Genomic DNA, 10,107 nt, shown 5'->3' with positions numbered 1-10,107 from the left:
TGATAAATTGAGTAGCTATTACCCTTGCTTTATCATATATAGCGTAAATCAGCATTAGGAGTAAGAATACCTGTAGTTGCTATAATAATGTATACCATACTTCATACTTATTATTGGTAACAATAGATAACTTAGTAGCACCTGCCATTACTCTCAAATAGGTGATAAATATGATCACTCATGATTAAATGGTGGAAAGAAAAATGATGATCGGGCAGGGATAAGGTTTGGGTACTGGTGGGTGTAAGGGGTTGTGTCATATGGCCAACAGGACATAGCTCGGTTATATTTTTTCCCTGTCTGTGTCATTTAAGGACCGGTCGTTGCCTAAGTCTCGAGGCAAGTCACAGATCTATTATTCCGAGCACATACTTGGGTATGAGTGCAGGGAAGACTCGTTGCTCTCTTGTCGTAGATCCGGCTCTTTTCGGACCGACTGATTGAAGTCAGGGATGGTGGAGGTTCTTGCACCGCACTGAATTCGGGACTCAGGAGTGAGAGCTTGGAGTCCAAGTTTGGATGGGGACCTGGACACCCAGGACAGGAGGGTGATAGGTTAGTCCTGCTTGTGCCTGGGGTACAAGCGGGACATGTGTTTTCGGGGTACCCAGCTGGGAGCATTGATTCGTGAATCGCCGAGCAATATGGTACGACTTGTTTTTTGGTTTAGCACCGTAGTAAGAACTGAAAGATGAAAGGTGATGAAATAAAACTGATTGCTCAATTCTTGCTTGAAAGTAGAACATGTGCTTATATAGACTGGATAGATAATAACTTAATACGGCTGATGATAATAACATAGATAAGGACTCACTATTCGTATTGCTTTCTGTCAAAAGAAACCAGGAAACCATAAAACTTATCATATCCTTAGAGTCGAAAAATTATTCCCACTAGTCGGATAAGTCTTGCGAGTACATTGTGTACTCATGGTTTATTTACTCCTGTTGCAGGTGATGCATGAGAAGTACCGTTGTGTGGAGGCTTCTGGTAGGCTCAGACGGATCCTCGTTCTTATCGCTAGATATTTATTTTAAATTTCGCTGTTTATCATTCCGCACTCTGATATTTGGTAATGTAATAATATAATATTTTTATGAAACTCTGATGTATGAAATGAAGAAGTATTGTAACTCGTTCTCATTATTAGATCTTTGAAAAAATTGTGGATCTTCGGGTTCTCCCTTGAGGTGTGCCCGACGGATATCGCCCGCTGTAGCCGCCTTCGAGGTGCTTAGTGTCTGGTGGAAGACGAGCACTTCCGTAAGTGTGTTATTTTGGACGGTTTTGCCACACTTCTCTCGTGGAACAACCGCAACAAACAGAGGGCGTGTGAACCCGCATGGAAAGCGGCAAGCCTCAAACTGGCCAACAATACGACTTGTGCTCTCGAGCTTTTGGAGTCAATGCTGATACTGTCTATGCAAGTCATCCAAGGGACAACAAGGAAGCTATCAGCAATGGCCATTAATGTAGCTGAAGCTTCTCCATGTTTATGCTCTGCAAAAAACATTACAGGCAGCTTATCGCCGGCAGGAGGTAGGCTTGCGCCAGAGCAAGGACGTCACGCCCGCATAGGGCTTGTTTGCATGCTGTCCTGGAAAACATACCTGATTCAAACAACATTATCAAGTGTTAAATTTCTAACGCTTGTGGTTGGATCAAGCTGCCTGGCCTGCAGCTCCCAGGCCAGGCAACAACCATTACCAAACACCACCTAAGTCAATGAAGAGTGTGACGATGGAAGTCCATGCAATGCTAACAGTACAAAGAATGAACGAAATCAACTACAGCCAATAGTAGAATAAAATTTATGCGATTAACTTAATTGAGGATTACATATGAGAAATTGTGAACTCAAATTCTAATTGTAGGTCTTCTCGATATTTGCATATTAATTGTAATTTATATGATAAACCATAAGGATATCGGAACGACTAGCACCCAGACGTCCGGTGCAAGGCCTGCATCCGGACGCCGCTCCACATGCCCCGCGCCTACGCTCCGTTTCGCACGCTCCACCCGCTCGGATTCTGCGCCGCTCGAACGACTCGCCCCACCCACGCCGCCCGTTCCCACACGGGCCCACGTCGCCCGAACATCACCAGCATCGAGAAGAGGAGGGGACACCGAGACGAAGCAGCAGAAGGTGAGGAGGGAGACACAATACCCGATCCTCTTTTAAAATATCCAGATGAAATATTTGCAACATACATTCGAAAACAGTTGAAACACTTGCAACATACGTATGAAACACTTGTAAAAACACCTGAAAATACTTTAAAAAGCCATTACAAAATATATGCAACATCCAGATAAAATATATGCAACATATGTGTAAAACATACGCAGCATTCAGATAAACACACTTGCAACGTACGTCGAAAAAACAACTGAAACATTGAGAACAAAAGCTTGCAACATATATGTACAACCACTGCAACATATGCAACATCCCGATCTATTTTTACAACATCCACATGTAACAATTGCAACATCCACATGAAACATCTGAAACACTTGAAATATATTTTTACAACATGCATTTTCAGTGTGCAATTTCACCTTGCTGCTTGGACGAATCACGGAGCTCGACGCCGCCGCGGCGCATGAAGCTCGTTGGTGCACATCTGGGCGAGGACCTGCTCGGTGGCCTGGTTGTGGGTGAGCACCTGCGCGAGGCGCACGAGCACCCCTGGGTGAGAACCTGCTCCTCGCCCTGGGCCAGCGCACCCTGGGCGTGGCGGAGGACGGGCTTGGCGCCGCGGGGGATGGCGGAGGCGCCGCGCTGGAGTGGCCTGGCAGGGTCGGCACCCGAGCGCTGCGCCTCAGAGGCGGTCGTGCGCCGCGCCGCGCCTGGCTGGGCCAGTGGCCGAGCGCTAGAGGCAGCAAGCGAGTAGATAGGAGCAAGTGAGTAGATAGGAACGAGTACATGGACAAGCTGATTTTTTTTTATTTAGAAACAGAGAAGTGGGGGTGTTGGGCTGGCGTCGCGCCGTCCGGCCGCCCCAGACGTCCGCTTCCTAGTATTAGCGTAAGGATATTTAGAAACTCAAATAATTCTTAAATTGAATGTATGGTGATCAGCAATAACTATATTGTACAATTGAGTTTGTGACAACTATGAAATGCAAATTTTCTTTGTTCTTTTTATAAAATATATAACAATGTGAAAGTTTTAAAAGATTAAACTGCACAAACATAGCCACTCAAATGCACGGACCAACTTGCCGGTTAATAATGTGTGCGGGCGTTCATAGGGGTGAGTGTACGCTCGTGTATATGAATGTCCGGGTCTCTCAAAAAAAATGTGACATGAAGAAAGTGAGAAAACGTTCACCGCCCTTTTGGGCTGATTTAGCTTATAAGTCATGGCTGAAAGTACTGTTGACTGGTTTGATGTAAGAGAAAATACTGTCCGTTGGCTGAAAAGCCATGGCTTATAAGCAAGATACAAGCAAGCGAACAGGCTGCACGGCTATCATCCATTTCGTACAAATTAATAATGCAACATGAAGGTTCCTATTATGAATTCCTACATGTTCTTTTAAAATGGAACTTGCACAGATTCTGAAGCAATGCGCCATGTTCGCTTGGCTTATAAGCCGTACTTTTTTAACCAACAAATAATATTTTTCTCTCCCAACAAATCAGCCAACAGTACTTTCAGTCATGGCTTATCAGCCAAGTCGAGCGAACAGGACAGAAAGTTCAAATGCAAGTTGACAAGCTTGTCACATAAGTTGCCATTGCAAATGCTCTAAGCTGTAGGATCTCTCTGCAGTTCATCATACAACTGACCACACATGGATGCATCTTTCGTCTATGGCTCATTTATCACCATCCATTCCATATACAGCTCAAAACATTTCATAAGCACAATTAGCTAACGGCACTGAATAAGTAGCCTCCCCATGCATGTTACAAAGTACTAGTATACAGCAAAAAGGGGAACACAATATGCCGACGATCTGGTAGGACTATACATGTAGCCATACCCCCAAAGTGTCGATCTGGGGACGGGCACAAGTGCATAGGACAGGCTTTTAGTCCATGATTAACTACAGCCAGGCGCACAAATACCCGAACAAACCGCTGTGATTAGTTTAATCCAAAGCATTAGCTCACAATTGTACCGATGGAGAAAGCGGAAGCCCATCCGTATGGTCACGCCTGAGCATTCTAAGTGCCTCACAGTCTAGCATAGGTAGGAATAGAACAGCTGCGGCCAATAAACAAGATGGGACGGACATTATACATGTTGCAGAGACCATCCCTTTTCACTTTCAGGCTATCAGGCTTGTCATTGCGCATCCTTGGTTCATGCGTTAAACCTGCAAAAGTAGAAGTCCACTGGTTCATAAGAGAGATGAATTGAATGGAATCGCTGAAAAGGCGTTGATAAGGAATACAGGATATTCGGGGATCACCTTTCAACGAATACTTAAACCAGATCTTCAACTCAATTTTAAATTCCGATCGATCATGATTTAGCTATGCTACTTGTATTATACAAACTATGCATCTGCTGCTCCCTGAGCAATACCACAGGGCTAAGAGCCCCACCATCACAGCATGCCTGGAAAGTGGCACCTTTGGTTGGAATCTGTACTCTGGACAAGAATTGCAGGGTAGAAGTTGGAACTGCAGGGTGCAGGGTAGAAGTAGAAGCGTAGAACATTGTTGTTATGCAGCCATCCGAGCTTCCTCAGAGTCCAGGATGACAATGTCAGTCCTCATCATGGGCCGATACTCGTCAGGTATTTCAGCCCCCGCCCGCACACACAGTTCTACGACAGCTGGAGCTTTGCCATAGAAACTCCTGAGTGAGGATCTGAGAGGAGGACCACTGGGGTCAGGGACATGCCACACGTAGTTGGGAGGGATAACCTCATCAACCACCGCGTCCTGCCACCCATGCTTGCCATCCCGCCACTGGTGCTTGAAAGCCCCGCAGAGCTTCACATTGTGGCCCCATGGACCGACATGGACCTCAGAGCAGTACCCACATGCTTTCACAGTGTACTTGCTCATCAGCTGCTCGACGCCTCGCCGGACATTGAGGTATGCTTTCAGTGTCCTCTCGGCGAGCTCTTGCACATTTGATGGTGAAGGTGACTGGCCTTGTTGGTTGCTGAATGTGTCGAGCTCAGCAAGTAGAGATACACAGTCTTCTGACCGGTGTGGCTTAGGCTCATCAACAAACTCACCACGGTCAATCATCTTCTTGCCTATCATCCGGACAGGAGCAGTCCGTCGCCTCGAGGAATATTGTGGTAAGTCGACACCAGCCTGAATGCATAGCTCAACAATTGCTGGAATCCTGTCATAATCAAATCTGGTATCATGCTTCACTCTCCGTCCAAATGGGTCAAAAAGATGGTAAGACTCGATTGGGATGAGGACATCATTGATGGAACCTCTGGCCCAAGAGTGATGACTGTTCCGACGCTGGCTTCCTGAACCGTAGCAGTCTTGGATCTGGTGGCCAACTGGACCAACATGGACTTGAGGGCACTTTCTGCAAAATTACCAGCCACCAACAAAAAGTTCAGGATACTTGGCAAATCCTTGCAGACAATGCTGATTTCATGCATTGCTATGTAAGAGTGTGTTCAGATAATACTGCTCTTTTTTTTTGGCACCTACAAGCATGATGCATACACACACACACGCACACACCACCATGATACTACTGCTTGCAATAACAGCTGCTGATATACTGAAGCATTTTTGTAGTTACCTGCAGCCATAAACTGTAACAACATTCAGAAGTTGAGAGAGCCCTCTGATGAGCACTTTCCAGTTATCAAGGACTTCATGAGCAACCGGAACAAGCTCTAGCACAAGCAAACCGTTCTTTGGGGGTTCAAGAGGCTTCTCTATATGCATTTGTGCAAGCCTCTTATCTCGCCGAGAAGCTTGCAACATCTTTTTAATCGGAACAGGAAAGGGTTTCTTTTTGTTTTTTGGATGTAATTCTGGAAGATCGACGTTCTGTGGTTGTTGCTCATACTTCTCCTGCTTCTTTCTAGAAGTACCAGGAGAGTACTCGCAACATGTCTTTGTTAGTTTGCAGCCAATTTGTTGTGGTTGGAATCCTACCTGGACAAGTAAACGAAAAAAAGACAGGTGTAAAAAATATATATGTTGAGACCATTCCACAAAACCCCAAAGACTGTGAGAGATCGACAAATTATTTCTGAATATAATCTGCTTGCATAGTAGTCATAATTAGTGCAAGCTGAATGAGGAACTCATATCATAAAAAAGAAAAAAAAAACCCTTGTGTCCTTGTCAAAATGACACTGCAACAAGCATGGAAGATTATGGGCATACTACTCTCTTCGCTTCCTTCAGCAGACCCCATAGACCATAGTCAAAAATAAGGAAGATTATGGGCATACAACTGACGTCAAACTGCATATGACAGATATTGACAAAGTATTTCACTGCAACGAACTACACAAAAATAAATGGAATAGCTTCCCTTTTGATCACCTAGAAAGATTGTATGGCACAATTTGTGTTAAATGTCCTGACCTACATGCAGTTTCAGGCTTCTTCTCTTTTGTGTGTTCAAGTAACACATTCATAACTGAACGAAACTAACTGCAAAGATAGGGCACGAACTGGGTACCTTCACTGTCTTGTTTATTCTAGTTCTGCTGATGCCAATGGAGTTGAAGGAAACACCTAAATCAAGGATCAAAAGGTAAATGTAAGAAGGTGGCAATACACGACTTCAACTGCCATAACTACTAAAATGCTGATACGGTAATGAAACCTACTGTTCACAATCTCCATTGCAATAGCTCGAGTCCCCAAAAGGTTCGGGGGCTAAGATTATTCTTCGCCGAAGAATGTATCCCCCGTGTCCGTGTGGTCAGTGCATTGGCGCAGGTCGACCTACCTACTTCAGGCAGGGGCGGACACAATAAAGGACATGGGTATGAGAACTAAGTTAGTAGGCATAGTACATGCATACAATTACACTTGTGATTAGATCAGATCAGAATACAGATAGTTTATAAATTAGCTTAAATAAGGGTTCGGGGTGCTCAGTTTGCACAGATGGAATGGAAGAGAGTGGGGCGGGCATACCTGGTGTGGTGGGTGCTCGTCGCCGGCAAAGGTGTCCGACAGAGACCTGGGCAGCTGGGACCTGGGAATAAGGCGGCGGCGGTCGGACCAGGCGAGGTGAACGGAGAAGAAAAACAGTTCCAATAGAGGCGAGCAGGGGAAGGAGGCTTGGCGACGTCCCGCGGCGGGCGTTCCGTTAGCCGGGTTGCCGGCGACCAGCGAAACCGAGAGGTAGGGGATGAGAAGGAAATTGAGAAGGGGGCTAAAGATATCCTCCCGTTACATTGACACTGGGTCTTCACGGGCCCCCTTTTGGTCGGAGCCTCGGAGGTTAATTGGGCCCCTAGCTGCCGGACCCCCTCCGTCGTGAATCCCGCCGACCCCCACTTCCGCTCAAAATAATAATAATAATAATAATAATAATAATTTTCTTTCTCACTTCTTCGAGTGGTCCAATTCAATTATGGGCCGGTTCACTTGGAGCAGTATTATTTTAGTAAAAGAACGTCGTTTTTTTCATAACAAATCAACATTTCAGCCATGGTTTTTTAACCATCGCTTTTCAGTAAAGCGAACAGGGCCTATATTATTGAGCCAAACAACAGACCATGCAGCAACATGCACTAATAGCCGATATTGCTGACATCAGCACATATCCCATACTTGTTTAGCTAAAAAAGTCATATCACCTAAACTAAGTATCCTAATCAAAATCCGATTGCACATTCATATTCTTTGCAATAAACTCTTCAAAACAAGATCTCACACGGATATATTTTAATATTTTTTTAACGAACATTTATCTTACGACGAACATGTATTTAAAGATAATCGTCGAACATCACATTAACACCATACAAACATCGCAGAAAATAGTATAGAACATCATACGTATACTACATAAACATATATATACCATGAAATATAAAAAAATAAAAATAAAATTAGTGAAGTAATTAATTATAGTAAAATAAAAAGAATAAAAGATGTTACCGAACATCACATTAAGACTTCACGAACGTCGCTAAATATAGCATAGAACATCGTATGTATACTACGTGAACATCACAAATATCATGAAAATATAAAATAAAATAATAAAATTAGTGAAATAATTAATTAGAGTCAAATAAAAAGAATAAAAAAAATACTACCGAACATCATAAAAAATATCCTAGAACATCAATGCATGTTACTTGTAACACCCTCGGTGTTACGTTGTACAATCTTTTGCTAAAACACTGCATGTGCATCATGTTTATGTGATAGTGTATAAATTATAGAGTGTAAAGCAATATACGTAACTTGAAACGCTCATCGAAACACGAAACGAATGTTATATTTCATGTCGTGTTTTATCGTTTAGAGTTCTAGCCGAATTTTAATTGAAAGAAAATGCTATAGAACGCATACCCGACACTTTGATAAAGTTTATAGTAAAAACTTCGTAGGTGGCGATGAAATACTTGTGGTTGTGAACGGGATTCGCTAGATGGCTTACTTAATAGCTTGGAAATCGAAGTTGATGCGAATCCGAACAAAACTTAGTCATTTTCTTAAGTCGAAAAATGGGTCGACGAGACTAAGTTCGATAATTTTTATAGGAGGATCGGATTAAGTAGTGGCATGGTCTTAGGGTTTGTTTTAGTAGTTTGATATGCCATCTTGAGCGTAAAATAGTTGGTTTAGCGATTGAACCCTTGAGGTGGGTTTTTGGGACACTTTAAAAAGCGTGCAAGGCACATTCCCGAGCGGGCGCTGTGTCTGGCCACGATCACCAGTCTGCGGTTCGGTTCGGCGTCGCGGCTGGCTCACCTAGGCATGCACCTGCCCCACCGCTGCCGTGCCTTGACGCGCACCCCGCACCACCACTGCCGCGCTCGTGCAAGCACCCACACACGCACACGCACGCCGCGCCTAGCGACCTGGTCGCTCGGCAAGCACTGCCATCGTCGCAGGCCCGTTGCCCTGGCTCGACCACTAGCGCCGCTTCACCATGTCGCTGACCCCACGTGTCGCGCCACTGCACTGCTGCTAGACATGGGCGCTTGTGCGAAGTCGCCGCATGCGCTCTGCCATGTCGTCGCGTCCGCCTGCCGCCCTGCCGCCTCGCGCTCGCCTGTGTGGTGCCGTGAGCGTGTGGCCACACTTATCCCTGCTCGCACATCACCTTGCCCACCTACCTTGCCATCGTATCTGCGCTCGTCATGACACTGCGCTGCTACCTCCCCTAATCGGCGCCATGCGACTGCGGCGCGCAGAGCCGAGCGCCGTCGTCGGCTTGCAGTTTATGGCCGTGTGGCCCACCGTCCTGAGCGCGTTGGCCGTTTCCCCATCGCCCTATAGCCATATGCGATTGTACACCAAATTGACAGCTACGTCGTGCCACGGCAGCAATGAGCCACGCCATGCCCGTCTTCCCTGTTTCTCTGGCGCCGTGGTCGTTGGACCCACTCCTCTAAATTCGCCATAGTGGAGCCACCTCAATCCAATTAACCCCGTCCTCGGCTCCGCTGAGTAGCCAGCCACCCACCTGACCCCACCTTGCAGCAAGCCTCGTCGTGTCGTGCTCCAATTTGGAGCTACCGTTCCGCCCGGTCAATAAGACCATGTCAGTCTGCGTCGAAGGCAAGCTCCCTATCTAGTGCAGCTCGTGTCAATTCCTTGCACCGTTAGCTTTGCTTCCACCTGCTAATCACCCTACGTACCTTTGCCTAATTGCTACCACCACCTAGCCTCCCCAAACACAGCCTTGCCATCGCCGTGCACCGCCGCACCGTCCGTGCACACCTGGCCAGCTCGGCTCGGGCCACCTCCGGTCGAACCATCACCTTGCATGTGTCAGTGGTGAGTTCCTTGAGCTCACTAGCTACCCTAATTTCTCTGACGTTGTTGAAGCTCACCGGAACGTCGTCGTTTTCAGTGCAGGAGCTTCGCAGCTGTGGATCGGCCTTGCTGCGGCATCCCAGCTCGCGCTTCCTTCACCCAGTGCTTCACGTTGAAGCCTAGTAAGGTATTGGCTCC

General features: G+C 46.0%; 1 protein-coding gene across 3 annotated transcripts; it reads right to left on the bottom strand.

The window, feature by feature from the left end:
• Positions 1–3,813: 3,813 nt before the first annotated feature.
• LOC136493723 (APO protein 1, chloroplastic-like) lies at positions 3,814–7,348 on the bottom strand. Of its 3 annotated transcripts, none has more exons than XM_066489855.1 (6): positions 7,105–7,348; positions 6,792–6,916; positions 6,641–6,696; positions 5,744–6,105; positions 4,431–5,521; positions 3,814–4,334 (listed from the first exon to the last, which is right to left on the bottom strand). In XM_066489855.1, the coding sequence occupies exons 2-5, from the start codon at positions 6,805–6,807 to the stop codon at positions 4,687–4,689; spliced, it is 1,269 nt and encodes a 422-aa protein (XP_066345952.1). In that variant the 5' UTR covers positions 6,808–6,916; positions 7,105–7,348; the 3' UTR covers positions 3,814–4,334; positions 4,431–4,686. The 3 variants fall into 3 exon arrangements, with proteins under 3 accessions (XP_066345952.1, XP_066345951.1, XP_066345953.1); XM_066489854.1 differs by having other exon boundaries at positions 6,792–6,913; XM_066489856.1 differs by having other exon boundaries at positions 6,792–6,909.
• Between the last annotated feature and the right edge of the window lie 2,759 nt (positions 7,349–10,107).

The sequence above is a fragment of the Miscanthus floridulus genome, chromosome 11 (genome assembly GCF_019320115.1).
Source record: "Miscanthus floridulus cultivar M001 chromosome 11, ASM1932011v1, whole genome shotgun sequence".
Classification (NCBI taxonomy): Eukaryota; Viridiplantae; Streptophyta; class Magnoliopsida; order Poales; family Poaceae; genus Miscanthus; species Miscanthus floridulus.
Note: the sequence above shows the minus strand (reverse complement) of the source record. Positions and strands in the feature narration are given on the sequence as shown.